The 22,425-nt window shown below is 54.8% G+C and overlaps 1 protein-coding gene across 1 annotated transcript in view; it reads right to left on the bottom strand.

Annotated features, from left to right (window-relative positions):
* MYH9 (myosin heavy chain 9) overlaps positions 1–22,425 on the bottom strand; it is a 90,318-nt gene that overhangs the window by 42,059 nt on the left and 25,834 nt on the right. Inside the window, exons 2-3 of the mRNA XM_034987599.1 lie at positions 16,915–17,266; positions 12,395–12,551 (exon numbers count right to left, since the gene is read on the bottom strand). Coding sequence (XP_034843490.1) covers positions 12,395–12,551; positions 16,915–17,247 — 490 coding nt within the window. The 5' untranslated portion in view covers positions 17,248–17,266. The remainder of the gene's footprint in view (positions 1–12,394; positions 12,552–16,914; positions 17,267–22,425) is intronic.

The raw sequence follows: 22,425 nt of genomic DNA, 5'->3' as shown, positions 1-22,425 counted from the left end.
GGAGGGACAGAGGAGTCCTAGCCGAGGAGGGACAGAGGAGTCCTAGCGGAGGACTAATCACTGTTAGCAGTAGTGGTACTGCGCAGAAACCAACGTTGGTGATCTGCCGCTGGCCGGCCAGGGCCCTGCAGAAGGGACAACAGGAGGCTGACTCACGGCTTCCTGTACGCATGGCCTCAGGAGACAGATTTAGCTGTTCAACACCCAACACACACCGCTCAGCTCCGTCACCTGCCCCTTCGCCAGGAGAGCTGCTAACGTGCCCATCTCAGCGAGCATGCAGGGCTGGCCATTTGCTACCGTCTCTTCCCCCGACTGTGGGTCACTCCGACGCAAAAATGAGCCTCACATCGCTGCCCCCCCCCTCCTCGGCAGCCCTCCCTCTAGCCCCCTAAGAACTCAACAGTGTTGGGGGGGCAAGGGAACTCGGCCAGGCACCTTCACGCACACACCCCACACCCTGCACACGGCTGTGGACCTGCTCAGAGCAGGCCCCCGTCAGCAACCTTGCTCCCCACTCCCCCTGCTTCAACGTTCCCACAAAGCCATGTCCAAGACCCTGCAGCAAGGGCTGGAGGAACTTCCACAGTCTCCTAAGACAGAAAGGACAGGGAGGCGGCGGGGGCGAAGGGCTGGGGGAGACAGGGCCGTTTCCATCACCTGCCCCCGAGGTCAGTACGGTGACCAGCAAGGTCTGGAACGAGCAGGGCTGTGATCCCCGGCCCTGGCCTCCCCCGCTGCACCTCCCCAGGGCTGGCCCAGCTGCGGGCATGTTTAGTCACCGCTCCACAATCGGGCAAGAATGTACCTGCGCGTGCCGGCGAGGCTACCATAAAAGGAAACATTCCCATCCCTTTCAGAAGGAACCGTTTTCCCAGGGCTGTCCAAGCCCCGTCCCTGGGATGGCTGGAATTCCTCTAATTGTGTGAGGAGGAGTCAGATGCTGGGCTGCTGAACAACAGGAAGCAGAGCCCGCCCACACACACACACGCACGCACGTGTGCAGACACACATGCACACAGACATGGACAAGCTGCGTGGGGATATGTGGGCATGCGGGGACACACGTACACGCGTTGGCACAGATGTGCGTGAGCACGTGTACAGAGTATGCACACGCATGCCCACACAGACGCACGTATGTGGGGGTGCACACACAGGTGCACATATAGCTATGTGCGTGGACACACACACACAGAGGCCTGCACGCACTTCAATTTGCAATGCTAGCCCCAAACTCTATGCAATCTCCATCCCCCCCACCATCTCCGGTCCTTCCTCTCCTGACCTTTCACCTCCAATACCTGAAGCACCAGGGTCAGCACAGCCTAAAAGGAAACACCCCCATACTTTCATTTTACACTTTAAAGAAGCCTTACTTCACTTTGCCAGGATGTTCTTTAGGGCAAATGCTTCTGCAGAGGAAAACCGATGGAGGCCCCTCACGTTTCCTCAGCTCTTATCCCCACCACTTCGCACCCCAAATCCACCTGCCTGTAGTGAAGGACACTGTGGCTCCATAAGTCTGGAAAGGTCTCCTCAATTCTTACAGTGGGTTTAGGCCTATTATCTGGTGGTTTCACAATAACCCGAGGCAATGGATAAGGCAGGCACACTGTCCCTGGTTTGCGTGTGTCTCTTCTCACAGCACTTCAGGACTTGTTCCTGAGCTCAGAATCATCTGTTCTGGGTACTGGGATGGTTAGAATTCTCAGCAACCAGTAAGCTCTCTGCCTGACTCAGTTTACTCTGCCACACTCCTGGTGCATTCCAGAGGGGACCCTCCATAACACCCTCTCTCTCAGCCCTTCCCCACACGGTCACCTCAAGCACACAGAGTTCAGCCCGCTCTGTTCCGACTGAAGTCCTTATTTGGGCCTATAAGGACTGAAGGCTTATTTGAAAATGCCCTTTCTTCCACCACACCAGGAGACAGCCAGCCAGACAGGAACCCCATGGAACCACAGGAGTGCACCCTCCAGAGACAACCCAGTCCTAGGAAACGGGTTCCTTGCTGGGATGAAGGCCTTAGCCTGACTGAGGCCCTTGAACCCCTCCTGCCCGGTCCCTAACTTGGTGGGACTTGGGGAGAGACAGGACTATGAATCTCCCCATCATGGTTTTTCTACTCTTTAAGAGAAGCAACAGCCTTTCCTTGGATGAAACCTTCTCGAATTCCCCCTTTAAAGAATAGCAGATAATGGGGCGCCTGGGTGGCTCAGTTGGTTAAGCAACTGCCTTCGGCTCAGGTCATGATCCTGGAGTCCCGGGATCGAGTCCCGCATCGGGCTCCCTGCTCAGCAGGGGGTCTGCTTCTCCCTCTGCCCTCTTCCCTCTCGTGCTCTCTGTCTCTCATTCTCTCTCTCTCAAATAAATAAATAAAATCTTAAAAAAAAAAAAAAAAAAGAATAGCAGATAAACACCAGAGCTGTCTGGGTGGTAGAGACAGGGTTCGTCAGAGCACACTTCGACGACCACTGTCCAGGCGCCCAGAGCAGCGACAGAAGGCAGAGGCCGGCATTCCGATTTCTGCCCTGCACTCCCCCCTGGAAATGCCTGGCCCCTTGACCTCTCAGAATCAGAGGCGACGGCCTCACCAGCAGGGCCTCTCTAAGGACTGAAAGACATCGGTGCCTGAAGCACGCAGGACAGCACAGGCACCTGGAAGCATTGTCCTTAATAACCCCAGGCCCTTTGCACCTCCGGAGCTCTCCACTGTGCACCCTCCACAGAACAACAAAAAAGGTTTTAAGTTACATGTTCAGTGATGAGGCCATTCCCTCTCCTGATTTTATTTTAAACCCCAAACTTCCCAAGGGCTTTCAGAGCTGATACAGACGTTCAACACAGACAGGTGTTTCCAGCCAGCTCGGAAGGCCCAGCTCAGGTGGGAGGAGGGGAAACCTGACCCCAGGTATCTCACCTCAGGTATAAACTTATGCTAGGGGCTTTATTTATCGCTCACTTCCTCCATGAGAGGAGCTGCCGATTCTTGTCCATAAAAGGCCACAAGGCTCGCAGAGTGGTGACATCAGGCCCGACAGGAAGTACAGAAGGAAGAGACCGGGCCTGGTCCACCAACAGCCGTTGCTGGGACTGACTCATAAAATGCTGAGATAAGGCATCCCGGGGTTCCTGCAGGGCTGCTCTTGGGGTCACACCTGGAAGAGCGCCCTGCCCTTGGGACCTGTGTTCAAATCAACCAGGCCTCTTGAGCAATGGACATGGGCCAAGAAAAAAGCAAAGCAAAGAGCAGGTTCAGGTGGGGTGACACGCCTGCATGGACTTGAGGCTGACGGGGTGACCCATGACAAACAGACCTCAACTTTCCACCACCCCGGGGTCGCTCACTGTGTGAACCCCTGCTCCCCATCACCTGGAACAGGAAGCACTGGGCCAACCAGGGCCAATTCCTGGACTCCATAGTTAGTTCTCCGCAGACCCCCATGAATGTCAGGGTCTCATGGGCCAAAATGCAAAGCCTTTCACCAAGTTTGAAACGCGGAAAGACCTGTGGGTTCAAGCTCAGAACTTGGGGGCTGGGAAGGCCCTGGGCCACCAGCAGGCCTGCCTCGGTGCTGCAGAGAAGGAGCTGTCCACTCTCGTGGGAAGTGTTTTGGGGGCCTTACCAACTCATCTGGGACTTTCCCCAAAGCCAGCCCCCTTCACGAGCTTGGGTTACAGGCGCTTGGGAGGCGGGTCAAGAGGTGAGAAATGCAGATGGATGCTCCGTGTCAGCACAGGCTCAGGCCCCCCTGGGTCCCGGGGCCTCTGCTGCCAAGCGACCCCCCGCCAGTGGCTCCCAAGCACACACGTGTTCTCTCCATGGCACAAAGGTAGGCCCAGACCAGGGAGATGCTGGATCAGCAGCAACCCCAGCCAGAAAGCAGCTGGACTTGGCCCAGTGTCTCCACCCACACGCTCCCCCCAGGTGAGGCCGTGTCTGAACCCTGCGGAGGAGGCCCAGGTCTCTAGCTGCAGGAGGCCGAGAACGGGCGCCTCCCCCATCAGGCACCCTCGATAATTAGAAAGAAGCCCTGGGGACTGCACTTAACTTTCATTATGGTAGAGGGCAGGCGAGGCCCCAAACCAGCCCTCTCTCAGCCAAAACGCACCCAGCTGCTCACACAGGTAAACTCCCAGCGCACAGGCAGACCTGCCAGAAACCACTGCTGGCTGTTCAGACACCTTGTCCACGGGCGGGGCTGGGAGTGAGAATGTTCTCTGTGTGGGGCTGCTGCTGAGACAGTGCTGACAGGTTTGTCAGAGTAGAGGGAAATTCAAAAGTCACACGTGAGTGCTGACAGCCCTCAGCAAACGCCACCGGGACACTCAGAGAGACCGGACACTGGGAGGTCAGTCTGCCTTGCTCTTAAACCACATTCCACTCAGGGAACAACGCGGGGGGGGGGGGGGGGGCGCAGCTGAGTCCCGTACAAGCCCCAGTTCACAGCTTTGCAGAGGGCTGGGCTGTCGGGGAGGGACGAAGGGAGCACAGGAAGGAAGGACAACAGGACCGTGGGAACAAGGTGGACACCGCCAGGCAGAGCTCAGGACACATTTGGCTCCAAGTCAGAGAATAAGCAGGCCTGGCTTTTCGAAATGCCCCCCCCATGATGAGTTTCACCAGGCTTGTTGGAGAATGCAGGAACATCTGTGCTAGGAGGTGAACAGTAATGGCATGTAGAGATGCATCCTCAGGAAGCCAGTGGCTCCAGTTGTCTTGAGAAGGGGCAATAAAACGCGATGAGAAGCGTGTTGGTAACTCTTAGGCCAGGTTTCGCTCCTGGGACACAACCTCCATCCTTGGCTTTCAGCTTAGACCCTGGCCCTACTGTATTTGTGGACCAGCTCAGGGTGGAGACCGATCTTCATCAAGTCACGAAGTCTGGCTGGAATGACACCCTGGGCCCTGGTCAGCCTGGGCTGTCGGCCAAAAGAACACCAAGGATCCTCAGTTTATTGCAAAGGTGGACACTGGGCCAACAAGCCTTGGTCAAGACCAAAAAAAAACTTTACAGAAGCCACTTAGAGAATCCCGACTTTCACGCCTGCAGACTTCAGCTCGCTTACTTCTCTTTAGTTTTAGAGTATTCGTCTTGTTCTCATCTGACAGCTTAATTCCAGAAATCAGGCAGGGGAAGGAAAGCAACCCTTTTCTCCGAACACACCAACGTTCAAGTCCTGGCCTCCTGGCACAAGGCTCTGCTGGAGTCTTGGAGCCAGAACTTGAGAGAACAGGAAAAACGGCTGGTAAGCAGCATTCACAAGCAGCGAGGAATATGCCCAGGGAGGTTAAACGCACAAAGCAGCTCAGCCATTACAGACTTTGCAGGTGACTTTTGGTTGGTTGGTTTGGGGGTGAGGGGTGGGGCGGGCACAGAGACATTGAGCTAAGTTTTCAACCACCCTCAAAATTTCAGGGTCCAGGAGGGCACTTCATTCTTGTCACCCACTTCCAGTGGCCCAGCACAAAGCACAGTGGGCCTACTGGGTTGAATTAAAAATCAAACTGAAAAGTAAGCCTAAATAAAGCTGAATCCTTGAAAAAGGATCCATGAGCCACAGATTCCTCCTCTAGAAAGAAGATTCTACAGAAATGAGACTGACAGGCATGCCCACATTATAATTAAGCAGCCTCATTCCAAGGACCGGGCTTTCCTTCTGCGGGGGTGGGGGCCTGGCCAAGCAGCCTCCTGGGATCAGCTTGTTTGGAGAATGCAGCCTCCTCCCTGTCCTGGCTCCACTGGGCCCAGGGCTGCGGGTCACAGTGTGGCACCCCGGGTCCCCACCACAAATCGACAGGGGACCCCTTCAGTCATGACGTTCTCCTGAAGCCCCAGAGAAGCCACATCGGCCCACGGGCCTCCTGCGGCCCGCTCGGGGTGTGGACAAGACGGGACAAGCTGGAGACGGCGTCTGCCCGCGCACGCCCGTGTGCTATGCGGCCGCTGCAGGGAGGCAGCTGGCAAGTCACTTCCTGTGCGTGCTGCCCCCCGAGCCCCAACTCTCACAGGCTGCTCTTGGAGGAGACTAAGAAGGCGGCCTGGAGGAAGCATTTGGCTATCACCTGCATTGGGCGAGCAGGAGCGTGGAGGGAGAGAACGCAGTACACGGAGGGCAGGGGAGGGTTCGGTCAAGAAGCTGCATTTCCAGACTCCTCCGGCTACCTTCCAGAGGGCACTCGTCCATTACAGGCCAGGCACCCGATACACGCGCCTTGTTTCATGCCTGCAGTGACCCTCCAGGGAGGGTTCATTAAGCCGGAGGCCGACAAGGACAGGAAGGCTCCGTGAAAGCGGCCCCCAGTCAGGCAGGAACCGACAGAGCCAGGCCCCAGCCCAAATCTAGTGCGAACCCAGCGCGCTCTTCTCCGCACGGGTCTTGCTCACAAGGCACGTCGCTCCTAAGGCTAAGGCTCACAGAGGCCCCCCGAACTGGGGCTGGCGACCTACTGTGGAGGCGCTGTGCCACTGGTCAAAGCCCCTCACGCTCGGCCCGCAGCCCCCAGGCTCGCTGGGGCTCCCTGCTCCAGCCGGGCTCTCTCCCTCCTCCTCCTCCTCCTCCTCCTCCTCCTCCTCCTCCGGTGCCCTTCCCTGCCCCTCAGGACCGCCTCCGGGTGGGGCCAGGTGACCGGCGACCGTGCAGGCCCAGAGTGCGACCCTGTGGTGCGGGCAGTGGGGGCCTGGCTCCCGACCTCCCTGCCGGCAGCGGGGCCTGCGTGTGCGGCAGCAGGCAGGGCTGCCGGGCCGGGCCCGAGCCTCGGGCCTGCGCATTCCTGCTCCAGGAGTCATCCCATCTGTGGCTTCCTCAGTGCCTGTCCTGGTGAGCGTGTTCGCAGTCATGCTTCACTGTCCCCTGGAAGCATTTCCCCAGGGCCGCACCCACACGGCGCCTTTTTTTCCCCTCAGAAAGGCCTCGGAATGCAGACAGCTCCACCGGGGCCACTGGCAGGGAGCATGTGGACAGCGAGTGAGGGCCTCCAGCCAGCCAGCCGTCCTCCGAGAACGAGGGGCAACGGTGCCCCCGGGGGACAGGCACCGGGTCGGCCATCAGGAAACCCTGGCTTCCAGGGCTGACTGCGGGCACTGGACAAGTCAGTCACGTGTATTTCTGGGCCTATCCCTCCCTTCACCTGTGAATGAGAAGGCTCACGTTCAGATGTGAAGGTAGCGCTAGAATTCTACCCCTCGCTGGCCCACGAAGGTCAGTCAACCACTGACAGAGCTCAGACGCCCACCGGACACCGAGCGACTGCTTGGTGACCAGCCCCTTCCTGTGCAGCTTCCGCCGAGCAGAGATGGGACTGGCATGGAGCAAAGGGTTAAATAGTTCTCAGATTAGCTGAGGCCTGGAATGAAGGCAGACCCTGCTGCCACTCCCCCCACCCCCAGAAATGCTGGGAGCTCCTTAAAATACCATGAAGTTGCCCAAAGTGAACCAAACCTGGCATTCTACCTAATCAACAGAGAAGAGCTTTTCTCCTCCTTTTGCTGGGGAGGGAATGTGCTCAAGTCAATCCTTCAACGGGTCGGTTCTCCTCTAAGAACACACACACACCCTTACCCCCCCCCCCCCGCAGGGGGACCCCAGAAGGCCAGGTCCCAGAGGAAGCCAGGCGCGCCATTCCCCAACCCGGTCACACCTTCTACAGACCACTCGCTTCTCCTGCCCCCACGCCCCACGAGGGACAGCCACAGGGAGTTCAAGCCCCTCCTCCGCGCCTGCCTTTACAGAATCCCTGAGGCAGGGAGACCCATTAATGGCCAGGACGGCGAACTAACCAAACGGAAAAGCCAGGGTTGGGAGTGGGAGGGTGAACCAACCAAGTCGCCACAACTTTAATTAAACCCAAGGTCGAGGAGGAAAACAAACAAAACTGCCGGGCACGTCCAGGCTGCCCCAGAACCACTTATTGACACATACCCGCCGGCCTTTCCACAGGATCCAACCTCAGCAGTACCTTCCCGACCACGCCTCCTCCCCAACTCCCAAGATGCATGACACCTGCTACGGCCCGGCTGGTAGCAGGTGTGGGCAGCAGCTTGTCTCGTTACATAGCTGCGGTCCCAGGTGTCGGGGTACAAACACGTCTCGTCCCTCCACCGGGCTGCCTGTTCCTCCAGTGCCAGAATCACATACTGGACCTCATGGTGTTCTGGCACTTTCTACCTCCTGGCCCCACAGACTACTCCAGGGTGCCGAACGCTGCCATGCCCCATCCCGTGCCCACGGCAGACAGCACTCGTCTATCCCAACATTCCTTGGCATTGAGTCTTGGCTCCTTGGCAAGCCAGGGCCTGAGGCACTATTGATCCACGGGAGTCGACACTCAATAAAACTAATCTGCAGGGCCTCATCCAGTGGTTCTCCAGGGGGGGTGGTCTGCCCTCTGGGGAACATTTGGTAGCAATGTCTGGGGACGTTTCTGGTTGTCACCATGGAGAGGGAGGGAGCTTCTGGCATCTGGCGGGTTGAGGCCACATTGCTGCTGAACATCCTATGATGCACAGGACAAGCCCCCCACCCCCAAGAGAGGACTCTCCAGCCCCAAGTCAACAGCTGCCACGTTTGAGAAACCCTGGCTTAGTCTGACAAACAGGTAGAGTGACCATATAATTTATCATCCAAACTGGGCTGCTTTTTTGATTTTTTTTTTTTTTAAGATTTTATTTAGGGGTGGGAGGATGGGTTAGCTTGGTGATGGGTATTGAGGAGGGCACGTTCTGCATGGAGCACTGGGTGTTATGCACAAACAATGAATCATGGAACACTACATCTAAAACTAATGATGTAATGTATGGGGATTAACATAAGAATAAAAAAATAATAATAATAATAAATAAAGATCTTATTTATTTGACAGAGAGAGACACAATGAGAAAGGGAACACAAGCAGGGGGAGTGGGAGAGGGAGAAGCAGGCTTCCCACGGAGCAGGGAGCCCCATGCGGGGCTCGATCCCAGGACCCTGGGATCATGACCTGAGCCGAAGGCAGACACTGAACGACTGAGCCACCCAGGCGCCCCTGGGCTGCTTTTCTGAAAATGAAAACGAACACTATCACTACGAACTGCAGGACAACAGGCAAACCAGAGCATTTAGGAGATGAAAGACACGGAGGTCCCAGGAACAGGCAAAGAACTTATCTCCTAAAAGTCCCCAAAGACACCAACTACCCTATTTGGCTAGTATGTCATAAGCCTCGGGCGGTTCAGGGAGGAAACCTTTTCCTAGTTCCTGTTTAGAGAAAAAGCAGAAAAGGAACAGGCTGGCTGTGCCTTTTCAGAGGTGAGTGGCAGAGAGCAACCCTGTTTTCCTGCAGGGCCCATGCTAAGGAGCTCATCCTCACGGCCCACTGACCCCGAGGCACCACCGTCCACACCTAACTTAGGGCGAGAACCACCACTCCTCTCTGGAACTTTCTTTACTGGTGAACCTTCTTTTCGTGATGGGAGCAACTTCTGTTAATTAACTTCCTCTCTGCTCCAAGAACAAGAAGGCTGTTGCTAACTGCTTTGCAGGTCAGCCGTGTACAATGAGAAGAGACTTGGAAATGTTATCAGTCAGTCCCCATGGGGGCTCAGGGCTGCAGCGAGTCCAGCATTACAGAGGGGAGGGAAAGACTCGCGGACTGAGGGCTAGAAACTACGGGGACCCTGCACCCGCACAGATCATTCTGGCTTCCTGGGCCCACAACGGATTTCCATCCCTAGTCTGCAAAGGATGAAACACCCGCCCACTTGCTCTCATAATTTGGGGAGCTCCCTGCTTCCTATCAAGGCCATTGTGTTCCAGCCGAGACTTCCTGCTCAACACAAAGCTCCAGCCCTCTGCTCATCCCCTTCTTTTTTCCAATGTCCACCAACCCTACTGTGCTGGCTTTTGCCCCTCAAGTTGTTTTTGTTGTTGGACAAAAATTGGACAAATCTCTTTAAGAAGGAGTCGTGCAGCCTGTCGGAAGAAAGGCTGGGAGTCCAGTTCCAAGGACTCTGATTGCTGGTGCTGTGCTCTGCGTCACGACATTGTTCTTGCCATAATGGCTTGCCTGAAAGTGAAGGAAGCCCGTGTGCTCGGAAACTGTTCAAATCCAGGATCCTGGGGTAGGAATGTGCCCCTAATTCAGCAGCACAGAGCTCAGGAAGACTCCAGGGTGAACTTGTACCAGGCCAATTAAGACAGCTATGAGAAAACTGACTCATAACCTCTAGAGACACAGACTCAGGCTCTTCTGGAATCTCACAGAATGTTCTCCCACCAGACTGCTTTAGTTAGCACTTTTGAAACAGACATCCTACTTTAAAACTAAAGGGCTGGATTCCTCCAGAAATTTTCAGACATAAACAGAAGCCAAAGGCTAGGCCAAACTTGTACGTCCTGCATAATTCATCAAGCTTGGCAATGAAATGCCTTCCCTGCAACGCTGTGTGTATAGTACGAGACAGACCGCTCATCGCCCCTTCAAACCACTACACCAGGGATAAAGTTTGCTAATGCGACAAGGTTCTCGACTACAGCTGCCCAGCTTCATTGCAAAGTTCAAAGAACGAAATCATGCACGTGTATGAGGATTTGAGAAACCACTATCAATACGATGTTGTGAGCACAAGCCCCCCACCTAGAAGTTGGGTTTGACTGGGAATTACATGAAATGCTACCACATGCCAAGCACCTGGCTGAGCTTGAGAATATAAAGGCAACATGGGCCCCGTCCACATCTAGGAGAGAAAAACAAATGTGTAAACACCTAAGTCAAATAAGGTATCACCAAATCTAGCCCAAACATCCTCCCTGGAGGGCAGGCATGCTTCAGTTCTTGTCTTTAGCAAGAGATTAGGGACTTGCCAGGCACTGCAAGCAGCCAGCATGGGAAAGGCGGCTGGACGCAGGAAGGCCTGGGAGAGAAATGTAAGCAGGTCCATGTGGCGGCAAAATCAGGGGTAGGCAGGAAGCCAATTACAAAGGGCACTGTGGGGCGCCTGGGTGGCTCAGTTGGTTAAGCCACTGCCTTCGGCTCAGGTCGTGATCCTGGAGTCCTGGGATCAAGTCCCGCATCGGGCTCCCTGCTCGGCGGGGAGTCTGCTTCTCCCTCTGACCCTCCCCCCTCTCATGTACTCGCTCTCTCTCAAATAAATAAAATCTTAAAAAAAAAAAAAAAAAACAACAACAAAGGGCACTGTGCACTGCTAGCAGGTTCAGGGGTTACCTCTGGAGACATGAGGAGCCTTTTCGAGATTTTTTCCCAAGATTTCAAATCAGGGGGTTTGATCAGATTTACATTCTAGAAAGATGACCCTCTGCTCAAAGTAGAGGGAGGGCTCTATTAAGAGTGAAGATTAAGAGGTCACAGCGACAATGCAGGCGAACACCCCTGGAGGCCGTAACTGAGGTCAGGGCCACGGGATAAAAGAGGGGTAAGGGGAGCAGAAATATGAAAAGAGATAAAACCTATAGACGGTGCTGACGGACTTGAGAAAAGAGAGCAGAGAGCGGAGGAGTAAGCCAGACTCTGGGCTTGGGTGGCTGGGGAAATGGCAGCCAGGGACAAGGGGCCGGCACTGATCAGGGGACAGTCCCAGTCCTCAGCTGGAATGTGCCAGCAAAGCCACTCGAGTGGATGGGTCTGTCATCCAGAGGAACACCAGAGAGAGCAGCGAGACCTTGAGGGGCAGATGTGCGGGGGCAGGGGAGAGGCAGGAGAGAACCATGCAGAGGGGCGGGCAGAGATCAGGAGAACCAGAGATGGTCACACAGGAAGGAAGGGCTTTCAAAAGGAGTGGTGAAGATTGTCCAACGCTGGGGAGAGGTTAGGTTAAGATAAGAACACATGAGTACCACGGATTTAGCAACGCAGAAGGGAGGGTAACCTTGGTCGGACAGTCTGGAGAAGGATGGGGAGGCCTGTGGAGCAGACACTTCCTCTGCAAAGCTCCACTGTGATGAGAGAGAGCAGAGACAAACCACAGGGGTGCGGAATCCAGGAGAGATTTAGTGTCTGTTTCTTAAAGATGGGAAAAACCCAAGCACGTTTCCAGACTACGGGGAAGGAGCAAGAGAAAAGACGTGAAAAACAAGGAGGAAAGGGAGTATCTGGCAGAAGAAGGGGGCCTGGCAGTGACGGGACTGGCACAGAGAGTCTTTACAAGAATGAGAAATGGCGAGAATTAGGAAGTGTATTTTTTAAAGCTTCTAGAACATTCTCTCAACATATAAATATGTCCTTTGATAGCCATTAGCCTTGGCTCTCACACACTGACTCAGAGACCTCCGCGATGCACTGCACCACCACAAGGGCCGTGAACGCTGATCCAGCCCCTAGATGACCATGACACTGAACGTGAATGAGCACCTGCAAAGGTGTCCACGAGGCTGCAGGGGAAGGCCGAGCACTCACCTTGCATCATACTCCTGTAGGCGGTGTCTGTGATGGCATAGATGTGGGGGGGCATCTCATGCCTCTTCTTGCCCTTGTACATTTCCACAATCTCTTCAGAGTAGATGGGCAGGTTCTTATAAGGATTGATGACCACACAGAACAGGCCTGAATAGGTCTAAAGAAAAGAGCAGCAAACAGAAACAGGTTAGGAAGTCTTGAGTCTCAGCGGTGTGCAAACTTCGTGGCAAAGTGTCTGTGCCAAGGACCCGGAGTCAGGCTGACGTGAAAGCCCCGCCCCTGCAGCCCCCCACTCCCTGCTTCCCCGTCTGCTACAGGTGGAGGGGCACCACCCCCAGCTCTGCTCCTTTGGTGAGGGTCCTCCCTCAACTGCATGACTGCTGCCAGCTTTGCGTGCCAACAAGCAGGCGCCTCGGGCAAGACCCATAGCAGGCCTCGCAGACAGCAGAAGTCCAGTTACAAAACTCCGATCCAAGGACAATTAGAAATGTGTCTGTCATCGTGAGATGCACAAAGAGAAAAGGATTTGGCTGCAGCAAGCAAACTGAGCGGAAACACAAAGTATTCTACCCTGAAGGACTCTCATAGAGATATTCCAGCCTCAACTTTTCCAGGACTGGGAAAAACTCCTGGCACTCCCCACCCAACCAGATCTTTTGTGGGCTAGTATACCACTGACAGCTCTCTCCCTCAAATCTTCTAGAGACATTCACATGACAATCCCTCAATAACTTAAACCCTGTGACAGGTGTTCAGTTGGGGGGGTACAGCTGTGTTTAAGCCTCTGGAGCAACCCTAACACCCTCTTCCAAGGACAATACGCCACAGGCCCTAAAGCAGCCATGATTCAGACACACCTGCAGCCAGCTGGTGTCATGACAGCTGAAGGTCATGAGGCATCTTCCTGGTCCGGGGCCAGTTCTCTGAACTCTTGTCTTTTTGTTTTCATCACCACGTTACCTCACCGCCCATGGTGGCGCCCCTCATTCCAACAGCAGCCGGCACCTAAGGGGCGCTGCGCACCGTGCCGGCCCCGCCCCTTCCAGGCCCCGCCCCTCTCCGGCCCCGCCCCAGCTGAAGACGGATCTAGTGGCTGAACCTAAAGGCGGGTTCCAGGCGGGGACCAGTCGGGAGGTCAAAGGCCCTTCCCAGCCATGGCCAACAGCTATGGCACTTGGACTTCCCAAGCTGAACTTAAAGACTAAAAGCAGAACTTGGGAGGGGCCCAGTAACTTCCAGGGGCCTGGCTGGGAAGAGCCGCCAAGTTTTGGAAATGACCAAGTGTGTCTGGCCGCCTCTTCTGCTGGGAGGCGGGGACGCGGGGCCCTCAAGTTTCTTTCTAACTGGGATAATCAGCCATTTGTTTTCCCTCCAACTCCTCTTTCACAAGGGACCGGGAAAGCTCTGAAGCAAAGAGGTCGGGACGCGGTGCTGGCCACCTGCAGTGCGGGTATCACAGTGAGAGAAAAGCGGGAGACTTCTGGTTTTCCCTCCGTGGGACTGCCGGGATGAAGCAGAAGGCCAGGGAGCAGTGAGGTCATCCCAGGAGCTCAGAAACAATTGAGCTCTGTTCCTGGGGTTTGAGAAAACCCACACTCTAGGAAATCAGCCCCATGAAAGCCAAGGACACATGGCCACACTTTTAGGGCATGCCTCAGGGCCAGATGTTTGCAAACAGCTGGTCGTGAGAGCAGAAGGGGACTGGGGGCTCCTAGGGCAAGGCTTTCTGACAGTTGGGTGAGCAGATGGTCCTGTGGATGGTTCTCCCTATAGAGCTTCAGAGTTCTCTGAGCTAATCCCATCCAACCAGCGGGTGTGAGCCCTGCAGCTCAGGTGGGAGGATGCACACCTGCCCTCGAGCCTTCCTCTGGATGCTCGTGGACGTGCAGACACAGAGCAAGTGGCTCTGCTCTCCCCATGGCCACGCCAGGGAGCTGCTCCATTCATGGGCCACAGAGGCTCTTTGTGCCCAGCCGCCCCCTATCCCAAGGCCTCACCCCCCGGGGAACAGACAGAGCAGCTGTGGCTCAGGATTAGCCACACCGCCCACAACACCAGGCAAACACACTGCACAAAGGCTCCCGGGTCGCAATTTGGAACGTCGTGCGCAGAGAGAGGTGGACCGTGAATGAGGCAGCAACCCCTGCCCAGTGGCTTTGCTCCCCGCTCCCCCCCTCCACAGCTCTGCACCTGCTGGGGTCCCTATTAGGGCAATTGCAGAGACAACTGACTTCCCTTCTGGGGAAGATACTTAGGAAGGAGGCTAGTCTGAGGCAGGAGGAACTGCACACGGGAGGTGACAGAAACAGGAATGAATGCCTCCAACCAAAGAGTTCTGCCTGCCTCCAGAGTAAAACCCACGCTTTCAGAGGAAAGATGAAGCCACTAACATTGAACGCACTTCACTAACATTTCCCCTTGTGGGAGAGCAGACTGCAGCCAGCTGATACAGGCCACTGCAGGCCCCCCAGCGTGTGTCACACTCAGCAAATCCCTAGCAGGACACAAGCCGAACAGAGACACCAGTGAAGGCCACGCAGAGGACCAGCTACCTTCACTAAGAACAGCAACAGCTACGGAGCCCAGCCCTGCCGTGAAGCAGATGTGGGCTGGCGCTTGCACACGTCTCACCTGGGAGGAAGTGAGGCTCCTTGTGGCCTCGTCGTGTGGCCGGGAAAGGATCTGAACCATGTCCTGGAGGCTCCACCTCCCACGCCCTTCACCGCTCTGCCTCTGTGAGCAGAGCCCATGTCGGCTCCAGGGCACAGCAGGGTGGGTACAATAAGCTATGGAGACTGCCAAGGGGGTGTCCCACTCCCAGACAATGGGACTCGGCTTCCAGCTGCCCCAACAGACAAACAATGCTTCCTTCCAGGCCCCCTGCTTTCCTGCAAGTCACCAAATTCTGAATTTCAATGGTCAAGATCTCTAGGGACAGAGGCTTTTAATTTTGTCCATACAGTGCTCTCACCAAGAAAGAGAGAGCCAGGCTGAGGGTCAAGAAACCCGAGCACCAGTCTCAGGCTGACCCTGTGCTGGGTTCTGGCCCTCTCTGGGCCTCAGCTCTCCCCACCTGCCGTATCAGCAGGCCGGACTAAGCTGGTCCACAAAGAACGACTCTTCCAGAAAGACCATTCTGTGTATGTCCTTACTGGTAGGTCCTGACTAATCAGGCTCATCCCCAAAGGGAGGTCATCAATGGCAGGAAACAAGAACCTCGTTATCATGGACCAATTTAGCAATGAGCAAAGTAACACAGCGCTGGCATGCAATCCGCCCGGTCAGGAGCTCTGGACAATCCAAGATGGGCCGTGGCTCCACAGAGGACTTTGGCACATTGCAGGGCACTCAGAAGTACCAGTCCAGTATGGTGGGGAAGGGCCCTGTGGAAACGTGTGCTGACGTCGGCCTAAGATTGTACAGAAAATAAAATGGCTGACTCTTTGGGGGCCCCTCACCATCCCTGTACCAGGATAAGCCCAGCACGTCCTTTTATTACATGTGTGATCATGAGCCAACCCCTGGGTCCGAGGCTTGGTCTTCCCATTAAAAGGGTTATAAAACTCTTGAGATGTTTTCTTCCTCCAATTCAAACACATTTTGAGAAATGTTTTATTCAGCTCCAAGACCAAGAAGGCCAAGGTGAATATAACAGCATATTTAAACAAGGAGCTATTTTAGGAATAATAAGAGCCAGATATTTCTTCCCTACCTGAGATGAAACTAGAAGGAAATACCTTGGAACTGAGCAGAAGAAATAAGAATTAGAAAGAACTCTGTGACCCTAGGACCATTAAGATTGTGAAGCCTATTACACAGGAGATAGGAAAACACTCCTCTCCTGACGTTTTCTAAAACGGGGATGAGCGGTCTCTCTGCAAAGGTGGCCCAAACAGTGCAGCAAGAGTAGAGCAAAACTTCTAAAACCCGGCTGCATGGCTGCCAGAAAGGGCCGCTCCTTCTCCTCTGCACGCTCTGGGCCTTACACGTGCCATTCTGGGCTGCTAAGCCTGGCACCAGAATTGAGGGTTCAAGTCTCGCTCTCGATGCTTGTCTCTGCTCAAAGCGCACTCCCTGGGGAAGCAAAGGCACGCTGACAGGCCTCTAAAAAGAACAAGATGGCAGAGAGTCTAAAAAAGAGACTGGGCAAAAGGGGAGGGGGAAGAGGACAGGTGGTGCAGGAGGAACGAGGTGGGAAACCAGGACATGGCATCCCTCGCTTCAGAAAGAACTACCCTTCCTATCTCCACCAAGACTGAGGACCAAGGCCCGTGGGTGGGCACAGCCCACGCACACCATAATATTCTCCCTCCATGCGATCTAAAACAGGTTTCCTGGTGTGTTTTTGGCTATGCAGAGAAAAAACAGAACATTCCGTGAGGACGCTAGCTTGCCGAAGTTCGAGGATGTCACCCCAGCTTTCTTCAAGCCCCCTACTCTCCCAGAGCACGAGCGCCCAGGCAGGCGAGGGGGACAGGACAGAGCCAGGGTTCCCGCCTCCAGCCCCAGGCCCCACTTACGTAGATGAGCCCTGAGTAGTAGCGCTCCTTGAGGTTGTGCAACACGGAGGCTTCATTGAGGCAAGTGAGCTCTGCCATGTCCTCCACCTTGGAGAACTTGGGCGGGTTCATCTTCTGGATGTCATCCTTGTTCACCTTCACCTTCTTCCCGTTCTCCACCAGCTCCACGATAGCCTCCTCGCCCACCTCCTCCTTGAGGCTGGCGGGCTCGAAGCCACTCTTGTCGGAAGGCACCCATACCAGCTTCTTGGCAGCCCAGTCGGCCTGGGCCAGGGGATTATTGATGAAGTTTTTATCCACATAGAGATACTTATCGGCAGCTTGCTGCGCCATGGCGATTCACAGCCAGGACCTAGGGAGAAACCAGGGCGAGAAGTGAGACACAACGACCTCAGAGGCGAAGGCCCACTGAACCCCTCTGACCTCAGCAAACAGTGCAGCAGTGGAGTAGAGCAAAACTTCTAAAACCCGGCTGCATGGCTGCCAGAATCTTCCCGCTCTCCATTTTGGGGTAAAAGATGTACATGACTGAAACAACAAGCTGTCATCAGAGATTGTCAGAAATTCACGGGAAGGTAGATCCTAGGATCCATCCACAATCAAACTAATCTATAAACTACCGTGGTGTCGGGGCGCCTGGGTGGCTCAGTCGTTAAGCGTCTGCCTTCGGCTCAGGTCATGATCCCAGGGTCCTGGGATCGAGCCCCACATCGGGCTCCCTGCTCAGCGGGAAGCCTGCTTCTCCCTCTCCCACTCCCCCTGCTTATGTTCCCTCTCTCGCTGTGTCTCTCTCTGTCAAATAAATAAATAAAATCTTAAAAAAAAAAAACTGCCGTGGTGCCGAATGATGAGCCTAATTTGAGTCTCAAAGACAGATGTAACTATAGTCACCACGCTACACACGCTGAGGCAGGAAAGAGAACACACACTTTAAGAGGACTTCCAACAAAAGCAAGTTTCTAATTAGCCCCCCAAAAAAGTCAACGAACTAAAACCGCGCACAGGGGAAGTCGCCAGTTTAAAAGGCTTTATTTCAAGGAGTCAACCAAGAGGGGAAAAAAAAAACAAAAAAACCAACACACCAATATGTTCCCAAGAGATGCTAATTCCATCTTGATAATATAGCCCAAAGAAATAAGGCGAGAAGAAAAGAAGTCAGGCTCCAGGAAACATCGTGAACTGTAAAAGGCAAAAGATTTGAAACATCATGAACTCTAAGTGCTTCCCTTCTGGGCCACTAATGCGAAAGGCAGCCCTCAAATCCATGTCCAGGAGAACTTAAGCACATGTGTGTCTGCTTTTTTCAAAACTCATTTGCAAAATAAAGAGGATGAAATAATAATCCCTTACACCTGTGTGGTTTAATGGTTTATGAAATGCTTTCACATGCACTTCGCTATCTCAAAAGATCTTCGTTGGGACGCCTGGGTGGCTCAGTCAGCTAAGCATCTGCCTTCAGCTCAAGTCACCATCCCAGGGTCCTGGGATCAGGCCCCGAGTGGGGCTCCCTGCTCAGTGGGGAGCCTGCTTCTCCCTCTCTTCCCCGCTCATGCTCTCTCTTGCTGTCTCTCTCTCTCTCAAATAAATAAATGGAATCTTAAAAAAAAAAGATCCTCAGGATGCCTGGGTGGCTCAGTCGGTTAAATGTCTGCCTTCGGCTCAGGTCATGATCTTAGGGTCCTGGGATTGAGCCCCACATTGGGCTTCCTGCTCCTCAGGGAGCCTGCTTCTCCCTCTCCCTCTGCCTCTGGCCCTGATCATGCTCTCGCTCGCTCTCGCTCTCTTTCTCTCAAATAAATAAAAATCTTAAAAAAAAAATCCTCGTTGTAACTGTGTGTGGTTGCCCAGGGGGGACTCGGGACTCCTGGTCCCGTGGCCCTTCCATAGGATAACCACAGTGCTTATTCCTGCTCAAAGGCTCAGGCCGGGACCTGCTGGGAGGACAGCTGGTTTAGGTAAACAGGGCGCAGGACTTTGAAACCATGGTCTGAGACAGAGCCAGCCAACAGCCCAGAGGAGCAGCCCAGCGGCTCACTGCCCGGCTCACAACGCAGGAAGGCCTTTCCCTTGTGAGGTCAAGAACCCCTCCCCAGGCCCGGGAGGCCAGGAGGACCCCAGATCCAAATCCAGAGTCACACAGGCTTTCACGCTTCCAGATTCCAACAGGGACTTGGGTACCAAGGAGGCTGGAGGTTTGGGAGGGACAGAACAAAAGGAAAAGTCTGGGCTGCCCAGGCCTTCTTATCTGGGCTCATTAAATGCTTTCCAGATCAAGACTAAGGGGCTCCCCTGGACATGTTCCAGGAGAGGGGCTGTTTTCCAGGAAATCTGCTCACTCGCCTCCCCCCACCCCCACAGGAGGGAAGGCAAGTCCATGGAACAGAGCCTGGCAGTCTCCCCAGCAACCTCAGCTGGTGGCTTTGTTTACATTCCCAGCCAAGCAAACCCTAGCAGCCCCTCTTGGGGGACCAGGGGCATCATTCACCTGCAAGGACCACCCCCTGAGAGAAAGCAGCAGTCCACAAGGCAGGAAGGGACAGCCTGGCCTCATCTTCTGTTGTGGGGCTGGGGTCCCGGCAGTCTGCAGACCCCAAGCCACGCCAGCTTACTTCCAGCTATCCCGGCTCCCACGCCCACCAGGCCATTCAAGCAACTGGAAGGCTTCCCTCTGCCAGAGTACATACTAGCTGCCCTCTCCCTCTCTGCCATCCATCTGACCACTAACTAGCCAGGCAGCCTCCTCAGTCCTAGGACCCAGGCTCCCGAAACCAGTCTCCCCATCATCGTGCCACTGCCCTGCTTGAGGACTTGGAAGGATAACAGAGCACAGGGCTTCACAGGCTGCTGGTTCTGAACCTTTTTGCAAACTTCAAACCCAAAACGGACAAGACAATCTCCCATCAACATGCAAAAAGGGATTCACCTGAACCCTGTCCCCCCAAAACCCTAAGTCCCCTGCTGGTTATGAGTTCTACTACTCCAGCCAATGAAGACACCCAAGGATATCACCTGCCCTTTACGAGATCCCTCCAAGAGGAGAGAAAGGGGATAGTCATCAGGTAACCTACCAGCATCAACCCCACTGGACCATCAATCACCCTGCAAAAGATCTTTTATTATCCCCAACTTATAAATGAGGAAACAGGCTCAGAGAGGGCAAGTTACTTGCACAGAGTCGCCCAGTCCAGTCACAGTGCAGGGCTCTAACCCAGATCGCTGGGCCCCCCAGTCTGGGCTCTCCCTGGCACACATGTGCTGGGGTCCCACGGAAGAAGTCAGACTGGCACTGGAGCCGGGTCAGACTCGGCCGACACATTGAGTGGGACACGGGGAGTGTGGGGAATACATTCCACAGCGTTCAACACACATTTACTGAGTGCTGTCAGGCAGGCGGGGAGGCTGAGTGAGCCTTCCCAGAGTGGACCGCGTGGCCGGTTCAAAAAGCAGAGTGCGGTGGAACTTTCTCACTCCGTGGCCTGCTACTGTCCACGAGAGCTGCCCAGTGGCGAGGCTGCAAGGACTTCCGGCCTCATCGGACTCACTTCGTCCCAACAACAGCAGCCCTAGGGGGACCCACCCAAAGCAGCCATCTGGTGGCTGGGCAGCTCGGCGGCACAGCGGCTCCCTCTGCGCTGCAGGCACCGGGCACCCGGCCGCCGCGGGAAATGCACCGGCGGCTGGGCGCTGGGGGGCCATGAACACAGCAGCTGTTGGCAGGGGACAAGTCCACGGGGCGCCTCGCTCTGCCCTCCTTCCAGGCCAGTCTACCCCTGATGAGACCTGGGGTCTGCGCTTCCTGGAAGGGAGGGGGGGTCAGACTGTGACCCCTCAGGGCTGGGCCAACACAGAGGGCTACACCCTTCTCTGCCTCCAGGGGCTGCCAAGGCTCCCATGCATGGTAGGCCTAGGGCGTGCATCCCTGCTCACCTCCCTGCCCCTCTCTGAGCAGAACTTTTCATTAAACCCGGCTGAGCCCTGTCCAGCCAGGCCAAGGACAGAGCTCTCTGGTGTCAGCAGCTCTGCTGGAATGACGTGGGTTAGCAGCGGCGCCAAGATCAATACGTGGGTTGGATGAGGCGGGGCGGGGCACGGAGGTCACCGTGAACAATGGGGTGTATTAAAGCCCTCCCACCAGCACAGACAGGAACACCCACATTCAGTGACCGCGGCTGAGCCCCGGGGTCCGCCTGAGTCGGGGGGAGGCCCCTGGGCCCTGGTGGCCGCGGACTCGTGTGCGTGCGCCCACAGGGCTGCCAGCGGTGCAGATGGAGTAAGCCATCACGGTCCAGCGCTGTCAGAAATGAAAGGGGGCATCAGGGAAGGGACGCTAGCGAGGCAGTGGCCGCTTTCCCCCTCCCTGGCCTGGGACCATGCTAAATGGCCTGACACTTTGCACAAAAGAAGACAAAATCAGAGAGGGAGACAAACCAAAGGAGATTCTTCACTCCAGGGAATAAACTGAGGGGAGGGGGGTGAGGGGGATGCGGTGGCTGGGGGAAGGGCATTCAGGAGGGCACGTGATGTGATGAGCGCTGGGTGTTCTATGCAACCGATGAATCCCTAGACTCTACCTCTGAAACTAATCATGCACTACATGTTAATTCACTGAATTTAAATAAAATTTAAAAAAAATTTTTTTAAGATTTTATTTATTTGAGAGAGAGAATGAGAGAGAGAGCACGAGAGGGGGGAGGGTCAGAGGGAGAAGCAGGCTCCCCGCTGAGCAGGGAGCCTGATGTGGGACTCGATCCTAGACTCCAGGATCACGACCTGAGCCGAAGGCAGTCACTGAACCGACTGCGCCATCCAGGCGCCGCTAAAATAAAAATTTTTTAAAAACTTTATATAATATAAAAGTTTTCAAAATGAGGGGCACCTGGGTGGTGCAGTCAGTTCAGCGTCTGCCTTTGGCTAGGGTCCTGATCCCGGGGGTCCTGGGATGGAGCCCCAAGTTGGGCTCCCTGCTCAGCGGGGAGCCTGCTTCTCCCTCTGCTCCTCCCCCTGCTCGTGCTTTCTCTCTCTCTCAAATAGTTTTCAAAATGAAAGAAAAATATCCCCATAAATTCCTGAGACCCTCCCCCTAAAATCAGTTTTCTCTTTTTTTATGGTCCTTCTAGTCCTTGTTCATAGAAAACACTGGAGATTTTTAATGATCATAGGCAGAGCATGGGGTTTCACGTTGTGGATTTTTCCTATTTATTGTGACTGTTTCCCCATAGGGCCACAGAGTTTGCTTTTTGATCATTTTCATCCAAACACTTCACTTTCCAGCTAAAGATAGAGGCTCTGAGAGGGAAGTGATCCCACCCAGTCACACACCTGGAGAAGCGACGACTCATATTCAGGACTCCTGACTCCAAGGCCTCCTTGGGAAACACTTTTAATGGCTGCATAATATTCCAAAGTGATGGGGGGGGGGAACCCACCACTTAACTAGGTATTTTTCCTTATATGGTGGGCCACCTTGAGATAAATTCCCAGAAGTGGAGTTACTGGAACAAAGGAACATCC

This window comes from Mirounga leonina, unplaced genomic scaffold, assembly GCF_011800145.1.
Source record: "Mirounga leonina isolate KUSES-001 unplaced genomic scaffold, KU_Mleo_1.0 Mir_418, whole genome shotgun sequence".
Classification (NCBI taxonomy): Eukaryota; Metazoa; Chordata; class Mammalia; order Carnivora; family Phocidae; genus Mirounga; species Mirounga leonina.
The sequence above is the reverse complement of the archived record's forward strand: the minus strand, read 5'-3'. Positions and strand labels throughout refer to the sequence as shown.